Raw genomic sequence first — 24,204 nt, 5'->3', positions numbered from 1 at the left:
TTTAAAAGGATTTCAGCTATTTTAAGAAATATATTTGCATTTTTGTAACCAGGAAATGAATTCAGTCCACTACTTTCATTATATTGTTAAATACCTTTCTTATTTGAAAATATATCATCAAGAGACTACAGGACATTATTGATTCTGTAGTCTCGGGCATTTTGACATAAATAGGTATTTATATTGTCGACAGACTTTTCCGAAAAACTGCAAATGCTTTTTTATCCAATCTCTGATAAAACCTTCTTTTGTAAGTTTTGGTAAACGCCTTATTACATCGATCGATGTATGTGTCACTCCTGAAAAGGTTGTTTCTCAATTCTAAATAAAACATGAACGTTTGACGTTTAATTTTTGGCCTTCCGCACCCACTAGTGCACGTGTATGCACGTGTTAAAGTGTATGCATAATGGGCCGAATATTTGAACTAATTGAAATGTTAACAACTTTGATAACTTTAAAAGTTGAAATATGTTTCGATGCGCTCATACATTTGAACAAAACAAGTACAGCTGAAACAGTTGTCTCAAATCTTATAAGAAGTACTGCAGATCGCATGTGTAACCATTCCACTTTCTGCAGAACAGTTAAGATATGAAAGTTAACAACAAAGATGTTAACATCGTAAACTTTAACAAAGTTATAAACATTCGACCCATTGTATGGTATAAACGCACAAAGTTATGTGGAAACCACCCTTTAAAGCACAAACACAGCTCCATTTACATTGTCTGTCGTCGCAACATTTGATAATCGTCTGTCTGCGTGAAGCTTTCGCTTGTAATGTGTGGTTTGCATAACAGTTTAATGCACAATTGCATATGTCTAGTGTGAAATTGATAACGCTGTGAGGCCGATGCTGCACGTGAAGTTAAAATACATTTTGAAATTCCATTCACGGAAAAGAATGGATTATACAGTGAACCATTATCAGGTAAACACCTTTTCAGTCATGTATTGTACTTTGGTTGTTTCGTTAGCTATAAAAGACGGATGTGTAACATAGTCAATCTTATTTCTTTATTTCTCTTGATGCAATTATTAAGTCAAGGCGCTTCTTAACAAGGACCATGTTTATTCTGCGGGTTTTAAATATGATGCAGAACATGGAGAGAAATGCAGGCTTCGGAGCTAAATTAGCTAAATTAAAACACCACGAGCCATCGCTCGTCCGTTTTACTCATTCGACCAAGGATTATAACAAGGGGTCACATCAAGGGGATCATAAGAAGGGGCCATAACAGGGGGGCCATGACAAGGGGTCATAGCAAGGACCATAACAAGGGGTTCACAACAAGCGGGTCATGACAAGGGTGTCACAACAAGGGTCATATGAAGGGGTTCATAACAACGGGCCATAACAAGGGGTTCACAACAAGCGGGTCATGACAATGGTGTCACAACAAGCGTCATATGAAGGGGGTCATAACAACGGGCCATAACAAGGGGGTCATGACAAGGGGGTCATAATAAGGATCATTACAAGGGGGTCACAACAAGAGGGTCATGACAAGGGGGTCATAACAAGGGGGTCATAACAAGGGGGTCATGACAAGGGGTAAGAGCAATGATCATTATTAGGGGGTCACAATAAGGTGGTAAGACAAGGGGGTCATAACAACGTGTCATAACAAGGGGGTCATGGCAAGGGGGTCACAACAATGGGTCGTGACAAGGGAGTCATAACAAGGGGGTCATGACAATGGGTCCTAGCAAGGATCATAACAAGGGGGTCACAATAAGGGGGTCATAGCAAGGGTCGTAACGAGGGGGTCTCAACAAGAGTCGTAACACGACAGAGTATTGGCCGTTGCTTCACATATGAGTAGATTGAATTGTTACATATCTATGTTTAAGATTTTACATTAAGCCGACGACGACAACATAAGACCAAGGTCTCGATTTTTCTGCAAATGAAACGACAAGAACTGCTCGGGGTAGCTTAGTTACAAACACAATATGCCGTGATTTTCGTGTGCATCAAAATCTGACTTGATATGCATACGGAATTTATTAATATAAGCAGCATGAAATTTATCCCCAAATCGAGTACCTGTCACCCGTGTCAGGAGGTGCATTATATAAGTCCTCGACCCTGTCATTGCAAGCTCTTATCAAAGATGGAATGTTTGTTTGCTTTAATTTTTCTATAATATCCCTTCGCTCAAAATATTTCATAACAGTATTATAACAATATCCATATAAAAAAAACTTTGCAATCTAAATTCATTTTCTTTCAAGCATCATTATAACCCTTCAAAGTGAGTCAATCAGAACATGTGGTGCTTTTGATGATAACGATACTATTGTTGAACTTATGAAAAGAATATTATATGAAACGTTAACATTGAAATAATAAAAGTTCGATACAGATCGAATGTCGATCAATGTGGAATTAACGAAAGGTTCGAAGGTACAAACGTCAAGTTTTGGGGGGTAAACTTTGATGAACAATTATTGGGTATGAGTAACATACCATACAAATACATAATGATTGTGTGGTGCTACTTCATTTGAAATGAAACTCTTACGCCGACCATCGTGGATTTAGATTGGGATGCTTTACTGTATACGTATGAGATCGAAGTGCATGTAAGTATTAAGTTAATGTCTAGCGTGGTATCACGCTTATGATAAGGATAAGGATGAAAAGGTTCGAATTTTCTTTTGTTTATTATATTAAAAAGCATCATGGTCAAATAAGCTCGACCTGAGAAAAAATACTTTTGAAGCCATCGTAAATCAGATTATGGAAAGATTCTCAAGATTGGTAAAGATCTACAGAATACATCTATTTGATTATTTCATATTTAAATAATAATACGCTGGTTATGTTAGCATGTATTTGAATCATGTGTAAGTCATTTAAGTTGCAAAAAAATCATATAATTGTAATTGAATGGCGTAACAGTAACATAAGTTTGCAAATACCTACATATACAGTTCTTTTCTATGCGCTTCTTATGTTTGCAATGATCTAAAAATGTTATTCTTTGAATCATTTGAACGCTGCTTACCAATCAAAACATTCAGCAATCAAAGACATGTTTGCGATGGATGCAATGTAGAATTGTTAAAAGTTCAAAACAATATATATTCAATTATTAATAGTTCCTTGTCTGAGGCCTAAAACTAGTTTAAAGGCAGAACTCGTAACTTGAACGGGCTCTTGTAATATTTAAAGCTCAAACTGATAGAAATCACACACGCTGAAGTTTGAACATTTGACAAATAAGTCAAAAAGGCGAAAGAAAGGCAAAGAAAACAGTAAGACCGGGGCTTAGGGGGACCTTTTTATTTCCTTTGCGGCGCCTGATGTTCTAAAGCTTTTAAGGCCCCATTATTTATGGCATATGAACCTGGCGGTATACGAGTTGAGTGTTTGAACAATAGATAGGTCGTGTTAAAATGCTGACTGCAATAGTTTTATTGCTAGTTGGGTAACATAGATTACATTTTTAATAGAAGTTTTAGGTTTCTTTTCGAAATGTTTCAAATATATTAATGTGCTCTAAGTCTGTGGAGGAGTTAGCTACTCGAGCGAGTATTACTGTTAATGTAAGTCATTTTTTATTTATTTCAAATGAAGATACAAGATAATCGGTTAATATTTATAACATTAATTATTAGAATAAAAAAGCAAACATAATACCTCTTGTCTTACCACCCAGGGGACGGGAAACGATCTAATTACCATTCATTTATCAGCCGCTAAATATGAAATCGAATCTCGCGTTTCGATCGGTAATTAAATAGAATTGTACTAAATATGATCTAACCACAAAAACATCTTATCATAATGAGTGCGGGTAATTTATTAGATTTCTTGATAGAAAAACATACGCCTTAAAGGCAAACCTTAAATTAATATGATTTTTTTTATAACTTATATGGTATACATGTTTACTTCCTTCTTCGAACTACATTGGGAGTAAAATAGTTTTAAGTTTGAATGGCATTCGTGGATTTAATGTTGTGATGGTGCTGGTTATTGATCATCGAGTATTGTTTATATTGTTCATTAATTAATTTTAACATTAAAGCTGCCGTCTCACAGATTTACCATTTTTACAACTTTTTTTTCTCTTGTAAGGAGCAAATTTTTGCGTGAATATCTGCAAACCAGTGATATAAGATTGCAAAAGATCAGATCGCAGATTTTCTTATTTCCGTTCGAAAATACGTGTTTTATGGCTTAAGAAAAATGCATAAAACTTAACTTAAATATAAAAATCTGCGATCTAATTTTTTGTCAGCAGTCTTCAACTGGTTTCTATGGATTTTCATAAAAAAAATGGCTCGTTCCAAGACAAAACAATAAAAAATTGTCAAAACGTTTTATCTGTAGGAGTGCAGCTTTAGGTTTAGAAACTTACTCTTCAAGTATTTAAATAAAATTATTCAGTCATTTAAATAAGACTCGATATCTTTTTGTAGTTGTTTCATAGGCTTGTTTCGAATAATTAACGAAAGGTAATGAAGATATATTAGAAATACATCTGCCGTATATGGCATTTAAGCGTACCTACAACCAACTTAACATACTCAAGATTGTTAAGTTCGGCCTAAGAGTTGAAATGTCAGTGTAGTCTTTTGATGCCTATCGTCGTGACAAACAATGGCGATGTGAGATGTCTGGTTTATCCCCATCCTTTGTTTATTGTGAATCAACAATAATAAACTAATTACGAGCCTTCTTAAAGGAACACTAGTAAATATTGAGATTAAGAAGGAACATTAAATGATGGGGCGCTAAACTGTTCAAACTTTGTACACATATTTAATTGTTCAAAAACGTTCATAAATATAGTTTGTTTGGAGGCAACGTACGTGTTTAAAAACAAAATATATCAAATGAATTCCACGTTTGGCACAGTGTGTGTGTGTGCGCGTGTGCGTGTGCGTGTGCGTGTGCGTGTGCGTGAAGGGGAGGGGGGCATCCCTCAAATCGTCCAAGTTTATTTTATATTGTAATGTAGGGGAAATAAAGTAATACAATATGCCCAAAATGCACTTCGGACTGGAAATTGTTAACATTTATCCCCCCACCGAAAACATTTTAATGCAAAAAAGTTTATGGTGGGTCATACAAAAGGTTATGCCCCTAAGTTAGGCCCCCTCTAAAGTCAAATTTGATCCGCCCCTGGTTGTGAACTGTTCTGTTCTTTTTAGCTCTTGCTGGTCTCATATAGCCTCGGTTCCGTGTCTGTGAGCATATATTAGTGCATGTAGTGCCGGTATCGCCACTATCTGCTTATGTTGCTTTGTTGATATTGTTGTTGTTGATGTTGTTGTTGTTGTTATTTTGTCATATGTGTGATGTATGTCGATACATGCTGTCGGTAAAAACTTAATATGTCCCAAAGCACACAACCTGTCAACACTTTTAAACATATTGACTTTTTTGTATTTATTACGCGATATGTTCCTTTAAGAAAACTGGAGAACGATGTTAAAACAAGATCGATACTTCGGAATATTAATGATCGATTCTCATCTGTTGATTGCTTCATAAAACAAAATGATTTATTTGTATAGGGCTATCGTGTTTTGTATGGGATGATTTAGTGGAAACGAATTCTAGTAAACGATGGACGTGCGCTTATCGTTTCACTTTCAACGTCTGTGTGTGATTTCTGGTCGATATACCGGTCTTGTTAGGCACCGGTAATGTGATGATGTTCCGTGGTAATTAGGATTCTTAAGGATCCGCTGGAATATTGTGCGCCTTTTTTCATTCTATGCATCCGAGAAATTAATTAAGCGATTCGCAGGTAAATTATGGCGTTTTTTATATTCAATATTCGATCGTTTTAATCCTCTCTTCTACAGCTTGTTTGGGGATATTTTTTATTGAGTCTCGTTACTATTTTTTATAATTATATTGTTTCAACCAGTTGGCAAATGTCTTTGAAATTTGGCCTGAAGCTTCGTATTGATATTTTTCAATTAGTAGAAACACTAGTATCTGATTTGAAACAGAACCCTTATAGCTTTATCATTTCGTATGTACCATCAGCTTGAGTTTTTTGGTCCATTACAAAGTCTGTTAAAATATGTACTTGGGGTTCCTGTATATATACATACTTTTTTACCCACACCGAGGCTCGTTTCTTCTTTAAAACCGTTGCCTTTCATTGGTGGTGAAAGACGTTTAGTAGTATATGTATCCGCCTCTCACTCAGGAGGTTGTGGTTTGTACTCGGTATGACGGGCCGGTATAGGTATCCGCCTCTCACTCAGGAGGGTGTGGTTTGTACTCGGTCTGACGGGGTGGTAAAGGTGTCCGCCTCTCACTCAGGAGGTTGTAGTTTCTGGGGTGGTATAGGTGTCCGCCTCTCACTCAGGAGGTTGTGGTTTCTACTCGGTCTGACGGGGTGGTATAGGTGTCCGCCTCTCACTCAGGAGGTTGTGGTTTTACTCGGTCTGACGGGATGGTATATGTGTCCGCCTCTCACTCAGGAGGGTGTGGTTCCTACTCCGTCTGGTGGGGTGGTATAGGTATCAGCCTCTCACTCAGGATGTTGTGGTTTCTACTCCGTCTAGTGGGGTGGTATAGATGTCTGCCTCTCACTCAGGAGGGTGTGGTTTCTTCTCCGTCTGGTGGGGTGGGTATCCGCCTCTCACTCAGGAGGGTGTGGTTTCTACTCCGTCTGACGGGTTGGTATAGGTGTCCGCCTTTCACTCAGGAGGGTGTGGTTTCTACTCCGTTTAACGGGATGGTATAGGTGTCCGCCTCTCACCCAGGAGGGTGTGGTTTCTACTCCGTCTGACGGGATGGTATAGGTGTCCACCTCTCACCCAGGAGGGTGTGGTTTCTACTCCGTCTGACGGGATGGTATAGGTGACCGCCTCTCACCCAGGAGGGTGTGGTTTCTACTCCGTCTGACGGGATGGTATAGGTGTCCGCCTCTCACTCAGGAGGGTGTGGTTTCTACTCCGTTTGACGGAATGGTATAGGTGTCCGCCTCTCACTCAGGAGGCTGTGGTTTCTATTCCGTCTGACGGGATGGTATAGGTGTCCGCCTCTCACTCAGGAGGGTGTGGTTTCTACCCCGTATTACTGGATGGTATAGGTGTCCGCCTCTCACTCAGGAGGGTGTGGTTTCTACTCCGTCTGACGGGGTGGTATAGGTGTCCGCCTCTCACTCAGGAGGGTGTGGTTTCTACTCCGTCTGGTGGGGTGGTATTGGTGTCCGCCTCTCACTCAGGAGGGTGTGGTTTCTACCCCGTATGACGGGATGGTATAGGTGTCCGCCTCTCACTCAGGAGGGTGTGGTTTCTACCCCGTATTACTGGATGGTATAGGTGTCCGCCTCTCACTCAGGAGGGTGTGGTTTCTACTCCGTTTAACGGGGTGGTATATGTGTCCGCCTCTCACTCAGGAGGGTGTGGTTTCTACTCCGTCTGGTGGGATGGTATATGTGTCCGCCTCTCACTCAGGAGGGTGTGGTTTCTACTCGGTCTGACGGGGTGGTATAGGTGTCCGCCTCTCACTTAGGTGGTTGTGGTTTCTACTCCGTCTGACGGGGTGGTATAGGTGTCCGCCTCTCACTCAGGAGGGTGTGGTTTCTACTCCGTCTGGTGGGGTGGTATTGGTGTCCGCCTCTCACTCAGGAGGGTGTGGTTTCTACTCCGTCTGACGGGGTGGTATAGGTGTCCGCCTCTCACTCAGGAGGGTGTGGTTTCTACCCCGTATGACGGGATGGTATAGGTGTCCGCCTCTCACTCAGGAGGGTGTGGTTTCTACCCCGTATTACTGGATGGTATAGGTGTCCGCCTCTCACTCAGGAGGGTGTGGTTTCTACTCCGTTTAACGGGGTGGTATATGTGTCCGCCTCTCACTCAGGAGTGTGTGGTTTCTACTCCGTCTGGTGGGATGGTATATGTGTCCGCCTCTCACTCAGGAGGGTGTGGTTTCTACTCGGTCTGACGGGGTGGTATAGGTGTCCGCCTCTCACTTAGGTGGTTGTGGTTTCTACTCCGTCTGACGGGGTGGTATAGTGTCCGCCTCTCACTCAGGAGGGTGTGGTTTCTACTCCGTTTGGTGAGGTGGTATTGGTGTCCGCCTCTCACTCAGGAGGGTGTGGTTTCTACTCCGTCTGACGGGGTGGTATAGATGTCCGCCTCTCACTCAGGAGGGTGTGGTTTCTACTCCGTCTGGTGGGGTGGTATTGGTGTCTGCCTCTCACTCAGGAGGGTGTGGTTTCTACTCCGTCTGGTGGGGTGGTATTGGTGTCTGCCTCTTACTCAGGAGGGTGTGGTTTCTACTCCGCCTGACGGGTTGGTATAGGTGTCCTTCTCTCACTCAGGAGAGTGTGGTTTCTACCCCGTATGACGGGATGGTATAGGTGTCCGCCTCTCACTCAGGAGGGTGTGGTTTCTACCCCGTATTACTGGATGGTATAGGTGTCCGCCTCTCACTCAGGAGGGTGTGGTTTCTACTCCGTCTGGTGGGGTGGTATTGGTGTCTGCCTCTTACTCAGGAGGGTGTGGTTTCTACTCCATCTGACGGGGTGGTATAGGTGTCCGCCTCTCACTCAGGAGGTTGTGGGTCCTACTCGGTCTGACAGGGTTGTATAGGTTTGCACCTCTCATTCAAGAGGTTAGCTTATGCTCAACAGGTATAAGTGTATTATTTCATAAGGTCCAGTGACATGCTTATACTTAATTTAAATACAAAGAAGTAGCTAATTGGGAAAACAACACAGCTTCAACCAAACTATTATAGAAAGCTTAGCTTATAAATAAGAAACTAAAGCTTGTTTGGGAAAGTGAGACTTGCAGGTGTTTCAAGTAATCCTCTCTCTCTCTCTCTCTCTCTCTCTCTCTCTCTCTCTCTCTCTCTCTCTCTATCTCTCTCCCTCTCCCTCCCTCCCTCCCTCTCTCTCTCTCTCTCTCTCTCTCTCTCTCTCTCTCTCTCTCTCTCTCTCTCTCACCCTCTCTCTCTCTCTCTCTCTCTCTCTCTCTCTCTCTCTCTCTCTCTCTCTCTCTCTCCCTCTCTCTCTCTCTCTCTCTCTCTCTCTCTCTCTCTCTCTCTCCAATAATGTATCTACAATTTGTTTCCTTGTATCCTAATATGTTGAGGTCATATCAGGGGCCAGATTGCTCGTCTGACTAATGGTCTCTCTTGCTACAAAGCGTTTTTCAGTGTTTACCATTTTCATGCCGTTCTTGAATTAAACAAATTTATTGAAGAACTAGATACTTAAAGTCTGAAAAAAACGAACATTTATAGCAAAAGGCAATTGTTTATTCAATAAATCTTTACCAGAAGTAAAATATTTGAAAGAGAGAACGATAACTTAAGTCGTTAAACACAAAAAGATAAGGGGAAGTGACATTTTGTTCCTTTTATGTTTTCCCTGTCATTAACTTTTATGGAGGCGAACCCATCAAACCTAGAACTGCATTCATGATCGCGAAGTTTTTTTATTGACGGTATTCTGTCTGCTGCTGCTAATAAGTTCCAGTCGAGAGGAGGGAGATTCGTTATCTGCCTTTCAAAAACACAATCACAATAATTGTGGACATCATTCGAACGAAACACATTAACTGATTAAGACATACTTAAAACGCATGTTTGAACTGCAAACGCCAATTGAGATTGAAATGTTTGATTGGATTCATACATGTTTTTGTATTAAAACTGCTCAATTTTTTCGTATGGTTGCAATAAGCTATAACGTTCTGGACGATAGTTTTAGAACGAGGAATGTCACATAGGTTTGGAATTGCTACACAAAAATAGAAAATAAATGACTTCCTTCATCTAATTACAGAAAAAGTATTTTTGACGCCTGTCCATTCTTCCGGTCCGGGAGTTCGCGACACATTTGACGTCCAATTGGGATTGACATCACGGATACCAGAAAAAAAAACGTTTTGACATTCTACCATTGCACGTGTCAATGAGTCTTTGTTCAGCTCGTTACAACTGACTATCTAGCAGACGGAGCCGTCAATGCGAACGCCTCCCCGACTTGCAGTCGCCGGAGTCTCAGTTGGAAACAAGCATTTGTGCAACTCTGATATCACTCTCAACCGGAAGCCAGTGTCTGCGCAACTCTGATTGTCGTCTACTAGTCTCATCCAAGCATCAGTGCAACCCTTCTTCACTTCCGGCGTGATGGACGTATGTCTGGTAGGGCGGTGCCACTCCTCCGGGCCACGCCCCTTCCCCAACCGAGAACACACCATGCAGATAAGGTGAGAGCTATTATACTTATGAAAACAGTTCAACAATGTGCTGTATTTGACCGAACGGTTCAAAAATCACAATTTTCACAATTGCAAGATATGAACAAAATTGTTTATCGTGAATATTGTGCACGGCATCGCGTATACACCTTACCGTCTATTTAACTTGCTATTCTCAATATGTTGATTGTCGTTGACAGTGCGAGAAGATAATTATTATGTTTTATAAAAGTGTTAACCATAGTTTATCTTTCGTGCATCATATGACTTTATTATTTTTGCTACTACAACCATAGATGGCAGCAACATGATGAAAGCTATTGTTGGTATTATTGCATATCTAGCTCCAATATCACAAAAAACTCAAATCTCAATCTCAGTTTCAACTCATTTTATTAAATCACAGCATCATATGATTCAAAATTGTAAATGTTTTACCCTTTTTTAAAATAAAATACACTAAAATATTATGTTGATTAAAATATTTGGTCATTTTTTTATAGAATAATAATTTGAGAGGAAAATATTGTACTTGCGTCCAGTTAATTATTTTTTAGTTTTACTCAAGTACCTTTTGTATTTAGAATAATAGGCGATGATGTTAATCAACATTATGCACAAGAGGATGTGCTTTTAAAAATAGTAACACATTAGTAATTTCAAATAATGTCATACTGTCATGTGGAAAAATGTTGAGAATGAGATTGAGGTTTCACTTGAGTATTTTCCTGATATGGGGGCCTGGGGCCATCTTAATAACGTGGGTACGAACACGTTCCGTAAGATCAAGATTTTTTGTTTGTGTTGCAAATAAATATTAAGGCAGTATTGCAAATACAGTCAAATCCCGTTGGGTCGAACTACCAGGGACCGGCGAAAATACCGCGAGCCTCGTGAAATTCGAGCAAAGCGGGAATGCTTACATTCAGTAGAAATAAATGGGTTCTTTACATCTAATTCGAGCCAACGAGTAGATCGAGCCAAGCGAGTTCGAGCCAATGGGGTTCGACTCTAATCTTGAACGTTTGCTTGGAATATCAAATAAACTATTTTTGAACTGTAAAAGAAACAATTATTACTGTCGAAATAGATGGTGTTACTAAACAGATATATTGGTTTGAGAAAGCGACTGTATGATAAGATCGTTGAAAAGATTGCAGCATAAGTACATACAATAACATGCATATTTTTTTAAGAAAGTCCCAATCTCTGACTGCCGCATATGAGTACAAGACAAAAACTATATTAAAGAAGAGTGATTGAACAAACATCCACTCGTGAAATAAATTACATTTGAAGTGTCAAAATATAGGTGTTTGAAGAGAGTATGATTATTTACGTACATAGCACTATATCGCCTTATTAAGTGTGTGCACTAAACAATTCGAATCAAGTGCTAAATAAAATCTTACTGTATTAGATACTCTGGATGGAAATGATATATGGTATTGATGGCATAAATATAAATAATGCACTGTCAACGTAGAAACAATCCTGCAAGTCATGAGCTTACAGTGGACCCTGAATAAATACATAAATGAAATATTGAAGAAAAAAAACACGTCAAATATGCTAAGTTCAGCACGCGATACCTCGATATGTTTTAGTTAAAGAATGATAATTTGCTGATTTACGTACAATGCCTTCAACAACTTCTGGTTGAATCGATTCAGTTAAATCTGTTCTGTCATAAAATACCCGAGTATTGGGTGATTATCTTCGTTTTCCATCTGCATGACGGTATTTATTGCCATTTCAATATTTTCAGTACATTATTTTTAAAAAAAAATCCTAATACTCATCGTGGTGATAGATATGTTGCCTTTGTCCAGACATGTGCACGTTATACTTTACTATTACTTGCACTACTTTCTGTTACTTTAATCCCAAGGAATCAGAAAAGTATAGCGCCATGAGATCGAAGATCGAACCCTGGACACTTTGCGTGCAAAGCAGTCTGTATACCAACGGAGCTAATCGGCCCGGATAACATTCTCACATTCTTTCTGACCTGTGTGAGCAAGGACTGCGACTCCAAAATTACTCAGTTTAAAAATCATTGTGACCATTGACCTAACTCACCTTAATTCTAGCTTCACACTAATGATAACTGTTTATCTTTGAAATACTATGTCTTAACCATACCAAATATCCAACGGCATTTCATTGTGTCTAAATATTTGGTTACAAGATAGGAACTAGTTAATTTAAGATGTTCGTGTATGAGTCAAACATGGTCATATTGACAGTGTGTATCATGTCTTGAATGGAAGTTTCAATATAAACATCGTAAGAATGTCCGTTTTGTTAAAGATATCGCCTAAAAAGTTCATCGCCTCATCAAAGAAACATGAAATTCGAATGCCGTGTTTTATTCTCAGAAGGCGTTCGATGATGATGAAGATGATGGTGATGGTGTTGTTGTTGTTGTTGTTGTTGTTGTTGATGGTGGTTGTGGTGGTGGTGGTTGTGGTGGTGGTGGTGGTGGTGGTGGTGATGATGATGATGATGTGGTAGTGGTGGTGGTGGTGGTGGTGGTGGTGGTGGTGGTGATGATGATGATGATGATGATGATGATGATGATGATGATGATGATGATGATGATGATGATGATGATGATGATGATAGTGGTGGTGGTAGTAATGATGATGATAATTCATGGTGGTGGTGGTGGTGGTGGTGGTGGTGGTGATGATGATGATGATGATGATGATGATGATGATGATGCCAACATACGGCGTTACAGTGCAATAATAATAATAATAATGATAACACATTCCAAGTGCAACTGAAGTACAATCCGTTTGCTTCTCATGTCCCGTGAAGTTAATGTTGGGAAAAGGGACGCTTACCATATCATACACAATGCTTTTCCGATTTACCACACGATTATTTATTTAAGTCAAACCATGATATGTCAATAGATTATATTATCTTTATCGTGAAGAGAAACTAGACAGCTCTTATACCTAAGGGAACGTGTACAATATAGAAGTTCAATAAACTAATTTAAATTCGTAATTGGTAGTCTATCTACATTGTTTATATTTGTATGTATTACCAACAAAACATACCCGTACACCCAAGCGTACGTCAAAAACAATTCATCTTAATAAAATTTTCATAAGGCAATTTTGACACTATTGTTTGTCATGATATTATACGACCAACTGAAAACAACACAGCGGAACTTCCATACAACATTTATGAGACCGTGGTGTTTTCCCGCTTTACCGGAACGGACGGGACGGCGCTGGCAGCGGCCGGCGTAATTAATTGTTTCGGATATTGATATCTGAGTCTGGGCCACGACTAGAAAAGAATGACTTTCACGAGTTTGTTTTCTGTAAGGAATAAAAATGAACCGTATTAATGTCTGTAAATGTTTTAATAATGAATTACATGGCGATGAACATGGTAGAACATCTTTAAATTACCACTCGCTACCCAGCATGAACACATACTCGTGTACTGCCAAGTAAGAGCTAAACAGAGAGTCATTGCCCTTTATGATACAAAATGAAGCCAAGCACACATCAACACTATGAGTGATTTAGTATCACCATACCCCTAAACCAGCAGACGAATGCACTTTTATTCGGGATTGGGTATACATCTCCATAAAACTGGTAAAGTTTATAATATTTATGGGTTGGTCAAAATGTATCCCAAAATTAATATTAACCAATCAATTCATTTAAATGAGCAAACTAGCCTAAAATAACCTGTGGACAACATTTCCAACTTTTATACAATTGGCTGCTCGATGTGTTATGGACATTTTCCCTGTTCGCGTCAGGCCCATGTTGACAGGCAGTCAACGCCCTGCATGTTTGATTCCATTATTACCATGCTTACTACGCAGCCTGCTGATATGTCCGCTAATCACTACCGTGCATGTCGCGCGCAACAATTGAGGTATTAACAAGTAGTTCCTTTTATCATTTCATGTAATCATTTATTGCGATGGAATTATATACGTTGTGAGGTAGTTGATGGTCGACAGTTATAGGATACATAAGCGGTTTGTTTAAATTTATTTGGGTTTTCTTCTTCTTCTTGATCTTCGTCATTATTTTCGTAATTATTTAGCTCATTGTTTGTAGCATACCCTTTCATATTATCATCCAAAGATAACTTTTCATTTACTACTCCATTTTAATTAAAACAAAGGGCAGTCTATGCCGCTTAAAGAGCCCCGCCTTTCTTTTATTATCGGAGTTTTAAAAGGTGATTAGTTTCATCAAACACTTCAACAAACCTGTTTCCAAAATAATGTTTTGACAGTGCTCCGTCAGACGGCCGTATTGTGAAAAGTTTTGTCGAAGTGTTTTAGGAAACTAAACTCTCAATCAAACTCTGGTAAAATACTGATGGCGGGGATCTGTAAGAGGCGTAGACTGCGCTATGGTTAATTTAAAATGGCGAAGAAATAATGAAGTTATCTTTGTTTTAAGTCTTCATTCAAAGCAAAATGTTGCCTTCTGACGTAGCCTGTATGAGGCAATTCGTCACGTGGTATAACTCACTGAGAAAGATGTCACCCTCATTGTCGTCTCACGTCCTATTCATTATAATTTCTTATTAAAGTTTGTCTTTGACATGTGATCCACTTTGTGATTATTGTAAAATTACTGTATTGATCTAAGATAATCTCAAAATTTGGACTTTTAAACTATTCACCTAAATTCAAAGATATCTTATATCCCGCTCAAACAGAATGTACAAACACACTCAGAGTACTAGATTGCTGAGACATTGACCATAAGCTCATCATAATGTCAAAACTTGAAGTGATTTGTTTTTAAAGATAAATCTACAGAATGTGGTACTGGAGTTTTAATTTAACGCGAATATTTTGTTGCCGTTTATTGTGTTGATCGTGTCTTTAATGACGACTGTAGTATTAATCTGGTGGTGGTGGTGGTGGTGGTGGTGGTGTTGATGATGATGATGATGATGATGATGATGATGATGATGATGATGATTATGATGATGTAAAATGTATGTAAACACTGTACAGATGTTGTTTATTGTTTTACTCCTTAACCTCTTAATTTCCTACCTTGATAATGAAAAACGAAAACAATATGACTAACAGAAACACTACGTGGGCGGCGAGTAACGCCAAACAAAATATTCATTAAGTGTGGCCTTGTCATGGAGATCTATAGATGGCCATTTTCGTACATATTTTTCATTCTACATAAGACAGTTAATGTAATCTAGTGCGTGCTTAATAAGCGACAATATGACAATGGTAATAATAAAGGCCGAAACTCCTTCTGTCGTTCAAAATGCATTTATATTTGCATAATGTTCTATACAGCTATCAATCTGTATTAATAAATCCATCGAAAATCGAATGCAACCCGGTTTTTATTGAACATTTCAATACATTTACAAGCTTTTACGATTCATTATCTAGCTTCTTCAAGTGACCCTAATGTCTTTTTCGTTTTAATGATTGCATTAAGTAGGTAAGTCTGTGGCAATTTACAGATGCAGAGAGCGAATCCATGATAAAGAAGTTATAGGAATGAAATGTTTAATTACATATGTAAATCGTCATAAATCTAAAGGCTAATAGACTCGGAGCTCGTAGAGACATATTAATATTGGTTCTCAAGCTCTTAACAATGCCACCTAATGTGTTTCCTTAATACTCATTTAGATGTATTTTATCAGTGATAAATTCAAATGCACTGAACACATGATATAAATTCGACCAAACGAAAAAGACAAATATACACGAAAACTACAAAGGGAAAATCGCTTTCAATTTAATAGATTTCAATTTCATCGTGTTACGTGTTCCTTTGTTCTGCATGTCTCAAAAGATATGTTTGTTAGAGTTGTGTTAATAGTTGAAATTTGAAAATTCAATCACGGTGGTAGTTTTGATGATTCGTGTCCTTTCTATGGCTATTCTTGAAATCGGATTCAAAGTAACGCTTAAGGTATGTTGGACCAAGAGATACATTTATCAGAAGTAAGTGACCATATTAATAAAATAAATAAAAAGAAGTGTTAAATGTGATTTAAAAAGTCTCATGTGTATTGATGTATAATTCTATACCAAATTATCGTTAGTTCCACAATTGTGAACTATATGAACAAATTCCCAGGGATTGGAAAACACAAAAGTGATTAACTCAAAATACACATAATTATTCTATACGTTCAACGTCTTAATACGGGGCGGGTGTGAGAAGTCATTCCATTATAGATCGGGTAGGTCATTAAAAATGTATATATGCATATATCCTGCTGGCTTCTGTTGACAAAGTCTCTTCCAATCATAGGCTTATAACCTCAAGAGAAGAAATATTTGTTTGTTTTAACAGAGCGTAATCAATATTCGATCAAACTTTGGATATCTATCTATCAACAATGTCTGATATCTATCTATACGAGCGACATTAGCCCTAAATTAAATGATAATGTTCCATTTTCTTATTAGCATAGTTTTCTTAAATGGAGCAGAGGGCATTTAAGGTATCGGACTCGGTATGGACAATCAAGCCATTATCAATGGATAGCTAGAGTTACTAAGATAGGAATTATTGGATTAATATTCATGCTAAGTAAGTACCCGTTTGAACGCTTTACAAAGTCTTAAAAATATGTAAATAAACGAAAATAATATAGTAATAAAAGAAAAAAAAATATTCAAAGGTGTGTTATGCAATTGACGGAATTGATGTTTCGGGGGTATAATTTTATTTGGCCATAAAGGTAATAATTGATCCTTTAAATTTTGTGCTCGGAAACTTTGGTTGTCTTTGTTACTAATGGACGCATTGTTTATAATACACAGATAGTAGATATAACTTTTCTCATTGCTTATTGGTGGCTTTCCGTCATCATCATCATCATCATCATCATCATCATGTGTATATGATCTTTTGACGTTTCAAACATTATGTATGTATTATCTAAATAAGTTCAAGACAAAAAATGCCTTTATTTTCAGGAAATAAGACCCAATGATATGATGTCTTTGCCAAGTAGTATGTGTAAATGTCTAGGGAGGTTGTGGAGCATTTTTCGGCGTAAAATAAGCATTTTTATTCTAAAATACGTCGAATTTCACTTGACCATGGTGTTTTATTCTATTGGAGTTCAATGTTTAATTGCAGAACTCAATTGTTTTAAAATAAATAAAAACAAAACACTTTAAACACACGATCTTACTGACTACTTACTCCGGATGATTGTTAGGGCAATGGAAGGTGCATTGAACGCACTTATAGGAGAGCGTCTTGAAGGGTATAAAACTCCTAAATGAAAACTTCAATGAAATTGACTTCTAGCTAACTAACATTGGTGTTATGGTCGAACACTCAGTACTTAATTATCTCACACATCTGATCCACGTGCCAATCATACTTGGCACAAACATTTTGTTTATTTGTTCCACCTCATAACAAAATCTGCATTAACTGGTATCAAAGATCTGCATGCCAGTAATCAAACGTCCTACCTACTGGAATACTCTGGACCTCTCACATCCTGGGTCATTTATAATAAGATGTTTTACGAACCTGGGATATCTTCGAAACGCCAATGTAATTACTATACGGTAAACATTTGTATTTACAATCCATTGGCACGACAGTATTTGTCAAACCTCTGACCTGAGCCCAAACCTGGAATTGATCAACATTGAACCCTTCAACTGTTTTGTAGAAATACAATACTTAATTACGCTCGTGTCGTGAGACAATAAGGCGAGGATAGGATTACCAGAGTTCCTCTTGTCTGACTTATCTTCATGACAATGGGTGTCAATGTAAAGAAGTGGCAAACAATTGAAATGATCATTTAATGCGCATTGTTACGCTTCGTCTTTTAATACATACATAATACGATATGATTTAGGAAGAAGTAGTGTGAAACCTATACCGAATTGTAGCAAGTTTCGTCAGTTGAAGGGTTTTCTAGTGCGTATTTGGGAACTAACTTTCAACTTGCAACTGGTTGTTAAGAAGTGGTTAAGGTCCGTTGGAAGTAAGAGACAAAACAAATATTAAAAGGATTTCAAAAGTGTTAACTGTGTTTATACAAGCCAACATAATTTATATATCATGGAAATAATATTTATGATGGAATATTACGATACATAAAAGGTATATAAATACAATTTGGCATCATTCATCTTATAACGTACGCCAGCAGTGTTTACACTTTATTACCATCAATATCATCTTATAACGTACGCCAGCAGTGTTTACACTTTATTACCATCAATATCATCTTATAACGTACGCCAGCAGTGTTTACACTTTATTACCATCAATATCATCTTATAACGTACGCCAACAGTGTTTACACTTTATTACCATCAATATCATCTTATAACGTACGCCAGCAGTGTTTACACTTTATTACCATCAATATCATCTTATAACGTACGCCAGCAGTGTTTACACTTTATTACCATCAATATCATCTTATAACGTACGCCAGCAGTGTTTACACTTTATTACCATCAATGAAATCGTCAGACCTTTTTGCCATTTTAGTTCTTTAGTTTTCTTGAGAGTCAGGAGACAGTTTAGTGTTCATATGACTAGAAAGACACACAGGGAAGTATGTATGCGTAAATTAAATGGATGCGAGGTAGCTGGCAGACAGGGAAGTATGTATGCGTAATCTAAATGGATGCGAGGTAGCTGGCAGACATGGAATTATGTATGCGTAAATTAAATGAATGCGAGGTAGCTGGCAGACATGGAATTATGTAAGCGTAAATTAAATGAATGCGAGGTAGCTGGCAGACAGGGAAGTATGTATGCGTATTTTAAATAGATGCGAGGTAGCTGGCAGCCAGGGAAGTATGTATGCGTAAATTAAATGGATGCGAGGTAGCTGGCAGACATGGAATTATGTATGCGTAAATTAAATGAATGCGAGGCAGCTGGCAGCCAGGGAAGTATGTATGCGTAAATAAAATGGATGCGAGGCAGCTGGCAGCCAGGGAAGTATGTATGCGTAAATTAAATGGATGCGAGGTAGCTGGCAGACAGGGAAGTATGTATGCGTAAATTGAATGGATGCGAGGTAGCTGGCAGCCAGGGAAGTATGTATGCGTAAAAAAATGGATGCGAGGTAGCTAGCAGACAGGGAAGTATGTATGCGTAAATAAAATGGATGCGAGGCAGCTGGCAGACAGGGAAGTATGTATGCTTAATCTAAATAAATGCGAGGTAACTGGCAGACAGGGAAGTAAGAATGAGTAAAATGGATGCGAGGTAGCTGGCAGCCAGGGAAGTAAGAATCAGTTAAATTGATGCGAGGTAACTGGCGGACAGGGAAGTAAGAATGAGTTAAATGAATGCGAGGTAGCTGGCAGACAGGGAAGAAAGAATGAGTTAAATGGATGTGAAGTAGCTGACAGACAGGGAAGTAAGAACGAGTTAAATGGATGCGAGGTAGCTGGCAGACAGGGAAGTAAGAATGAGTTAAATGGATGCGAGGTAGGTGAAATGGACGAAGGAGAACGAAAACAATAATTACAAAAGTTTCTGTCGGATGAGGGTGAAGGGTGTGATTTAGAGAGAACACAGGGGTATAAAAAGAGAGCGGGTGGGTGGGTGAGTGAACATACAGGGGAAGTAGGTTAACGATGTTGTACAACAGTTACCATACCATGTCCGGTCATATGTACTCATGTTTATGGTATTTGACGGAAAGTTTGAAAGATACAGCTCGTACCATGCCCGACCACACACGAGTGGTGGCTATAAGGGCTGGTTACTGTTAATTTTACCCAGAAATAAAGATACCCTGGGATGCTAGTGTTCCTCTTTTATATTCACATGCTATTTTACAGAGTAATGACCGACTCTCGTGTTTTATGTTTTAGAGTTATATATTTATGTTTCTCAACTTTTGCTGAAGTTCACCTAGGGCTTCTGCTAACATGCCTTCCTAAGGGTACATAGTTTTGTAAAACTAGCAATACTGATACAATGCTAATAAGTCAATTTCAACTGAAATCGTTACAGAATATTTAAAGAAACTAACACAAATTACTTTAATATTTGAAAGTGCGACGTAACTTAAGGGGTATGACACTGCAATGGATATGTTTGACTACTTGTTTGACTACTTGTTTGACTACTTGTTTGACTACTTGTTTAGCTACTTGTTTGACTACTTGTTTGACTACTTGTTTGACTACTTGTTTGACTACTTGTTTGACTACTTGTTTGACTACTTGTCTGACTACTTTCTGACTACTTGTCTGACTACTTGTCTGACTACTTGTCTGACTACTTGTTTGACTACTTGTTTGACTACTTGTTTGACTACTTGTTTGACTGCTTGTTTAGCTACTTCAGCTTTCTTGTTGATACGTAGCACAGCTTTCAGTGTAAGACGTATTTTACTTGATACTATTTTTTACAAAATATCATATTGTCTTAAATATATTGTCTTATTATATTTAATAACGTATGAACTAGAAGTCATAATTTCCTATATTGTATAATTATATAGCTATATTTTATTAAACAGAAAAATAATATCAAGTGATTTTTAGCCAACTATGAATAGTAAATGGGATAAGACACGAGTGTAAATGTATGTATAACCAAGGTACTCAGTATGCATGCAGAAAGGCGTGTCTCTTTAAAGTAACACCATGCTCTCGGCAATCTTATATTCAAGGGGATTTCAAATTAATTTATTTATCCATATGAAGCAACCAAATTCAACTTCTTCCCCTTTAAGAATATGTTATTCATACACATAATGGTACATACTTTAATAAAATAAAGCACGAAATCCATTGGGAATGATACTGTGAATATTTTAAAGTACTTTTTTCTTTTAAATATTATGTTTATTAAAAAGACATTCACATAAACAATATTGATCCAAGCTGGATATTTTCAGGGAAAACATATCGAGTTATTGAGTTTAAGTTTTAAAAAAATGGCTGAAATCGTTCTCTGTTTCGGCATTATTTCATTTCTCTGCATGTTTGCTAGATTGTAAAACACACTTTATGTATGGGTATAGACTGGCATTGTACACATTTTAAAAAATACCTGTTTCACATCAAACAGTAATTAAAGCGAAAACTATCCACTAAATGAAATTTGACCAACTTATTATTTTGTCATAACATTATGGCCTTTAGAATTGGTTCAAGATTAAGGTAATCTTCAATGTCTCGTAATAACAATCCATTGGTACGAATTTTCAAAACAATGAAATCTTAAAATTATTTTTGAAATCTAAGAAGATTTCTTATAATCTCTATGATGAATAATCACGCGGGGTGGTTCGTTTCATCTTCAAACTATTGTATCAAATTCTAAAGCCACGTCTTAATCTTAAATCTTCGTTAAAAGCAATAAATTGAAAAACGTATCTAAATGTGATATATAAAAATCTTAGAGATTAAAGATCAGATACTTTTTCATTGATAAACTGCACTATGCACTTTATTAATTTTGTCATAAAAATGGTTAATTCATAGACATAGATGAGTTTATTAAAAACAGACCATCAGTTTTATACTTATTAAGGAAAATGAAGGTTATATTATAGAACATCCAATAATGGTGTGAAAAGAGAGAGAAAAAATATTGAAATTGTCTACAATGAGCTATAAGCTGTAGTGAAATATATGTTGCAATACAATGTCTGTGTAAAATCATGCCAGATATGTTCGTACGTTTTTGTTACAACACGCTGGGCAATGAATTTTCACTTCACTTAATTAATAACTCTGCATTTTGTCGTTACAGTTACTCCCCTTTAATCACCCGGCGCCCGGCGACCTCGTTCGTCAGCCGCCAAGCGTTCTCGCCGGCTCCAAGGATCCACTCCGCCCAGTCCCGCGTCGCCATGACAGCGACCCCACGGACGCAGGTCAGTATGGCTGGCTTCTACGATTGGTCAACCGAGGAATTCGAAGATTCGACCATGCCTACCTTCTATCAGAAGATCGCGGTGAATCATAAAGGCAAGATGAATAAAGCAAACAAGGCTTGGTGCGCGGACGGCATTCATCTAAATCCGGGAAGAATGTTCATACGCGATAAAGCGAATTTGACAAAAGGGGAACGAGAAATCATAGCAGGAATTTGTAAAAATCGAGGTGATACGAAAACTAACTTTGTTGCGCATGTGAAAAGTCACAAGGACGCTTGGTTGGTGGGGAGACAGGCTCAACGCGGGAAGCCTGGGCACAACAGTGACAGTGATAAGTGTTCTATTAAAATTCCCGAAAACCTGTTCAGTCGAATAGAACCACCGGCTGTTCATAGTGACCGTTCATATTTCTGTGATAAATGCAAGGAAGATTGTACATTAACCGATCACTGCCGTAGACACAAGTATGATGTCAAAAATGACGTCATTGGAAGGAAAGCGCCTCCCACGTCACCGGAACTTTCTCCGGCAACTGAACGGAGAATACCGAAAAATCCGAAAACTAACGAAGGCGCGGTGTTCGTGGAGTCCGGAAAGACATTTTATGATGTGAACGAAGGTGCGAAGAAGAAAAAGGTTTATGTTGATGTGTTTTTACCGAAATTCCCTACGCAAGGGTTGCAAGAAGAGGCGATAAGTCTAACGTTGCCGGACAATGATAGAGAAAGCGCGAGATCATCTAAGATAAATAGTAATTCACAACCCAAATTGTTCAAAATCTCCGAACGATCCCCAGAGCACACGGACGAGGGATATTCTAGTCAGGAGCGGTCACCCAGCAACACAAAACAGATGCCGTACAGGGCACTCTTGTCTCGCTCGTCCGGGAAACCAGAATCTGGCTGTGATGAGTGAAGATTTGCGCTAAACGATGACTGATTTACATTTAGAGTGTCGTGGTGTGATTAAATGCCAGATGTTCACATCACACATTTGCCTGTTCAGTTGTGAAATATCCTTAGATTTGGGTTATGAATCAACAGCGGGGTCCGTCCGTCCGTCCGTCCGTTCGTCCGTCGTGTCTTGCACGGTGTTAATAAGCCGTCCAAAAATCTTATTAAAAGAGCGTTAATAATAGGGTTATCAGTTCTGCGCTTTGATCCACGAGAGTCGAATACGACATAACGGATCAAAGCGCATGACTGATAACCCTTTTATCATTTACATAACTTAAAAGACACATTTCATTATAAATGTCGCTTGAATGACGCACTGTTTTGTTTCATGGCGTCATTTTAACATCGCGCAATGATACTTCTGAAATTGGATATGGACATTATCGATGTATTTTGCGATATGTTATTCGTGTGGATTTATGATTGGTATTAAGATATACATATAAAAATAAAGATAAAGCCGATGTAAGTCCGTTGATCCAGTGTCATGGGCACATTTAAGAACTGGTGATTAAATCAGAACTTGCCTTCATTATTTATAATCGGAGAAACGTGCCGAGTATGTTCAGCTCACTTGCACGAGAAAACAAAATGTTAAATATTTATACAATTTTTTATTGATGTTTCAAAATAAAAAAATACATCATCAAAATATATATTTATAATTTTTGATGTTTTTTTTGTATTGTTTGACTTTTAAAAAAAACATATTTTGCGTTTTTTATCTCTGGAAACAATGGTTCAACTACATATTTTTGCTGGCTGGTTTCATGATGGTGCACTTAATGAAAACCCTTTAATGCCATTTTATAATTTAAGACGGGTTAGTACCTTGTGGTGCTTGACTAAATCATGTGTAAAATAAAGTATCGTCCGTTGGATGACTTAAAAGGGTATGTTCCAGCAAATGGTTCAGTGTACATGTACTAGTATTTCAGGTCATTGCACATAGTGTTCGTGATGTTACGGTTGTGATTTTAATGACGGACAGATCTGTTCAATGATTTTGACCATAATGCATCACTCTCGCTTTACTAAACATGTATTTAGTCAATCACTCATTTATTTATTTATTTATTCATTTATTGTTTCATAATTCAACAACTTGTGAAGATCATTCCGGTTTTATTTACGTAATAAAATGCTTCTTAACGTT

The 24,204-nt window shown here is 38.1% G+C and overlaps 1 protein-coding gene across 5 annotated transcripts in view; it reads left to right on the top strand.

The window, feature by feature from the left end:
- The window catches only part of LOC128238959 (uncharacterized), a 40,186-nt gene extending 15,982 nt beyond the window's left edge, over nt 1-24,204 (top strand). Inside the window, exons 1-3 of one of the 5 annotated variants that reach the window (XM_052955312.1) lie at nt 819-934; nt 9,783-10,209; nt 21,966-24,204. In XM_052955312.1, the coding sequence (XP_052811272.1) occupies nt 10,130-10,209; nt 21,966-23,007 (1,122 nt within the window). In that variant the 5' untranslated portion in view covers nt 819-934; nt 9,783-10,129 and the 3' untranslated portion in view covers nt 23,008-24,204. Of the gene's footprint in view, nt 1-818; nt 935-5,582; nt 5,775-9,782; nt 10,210-14,125; nt 14,225-18,011; nt 18,333-21,965 lie in introns of those variants that run through there. The other 4 variants (XM_052955313.1, XM_052955314.1, XM_052955315.1 and 1 more) reach the window with 4 other exon arrangements.

This window comes from Mya arenaria, chromosome 6 (assembly GCF_026914265.1).
Source record: "Mya arenaria isolate MELC-2E11 chromosome 6, ASM2691426v1".
Taxonomy (NCBI): Eukaryota; Metazoa; Mollusca; class Bivalvia; order Myida; family Myidae; genus Mya; species Mya arenaria.
This window is presented reverse-complemented; position numbering and strand designations above follow the sequence as displayed.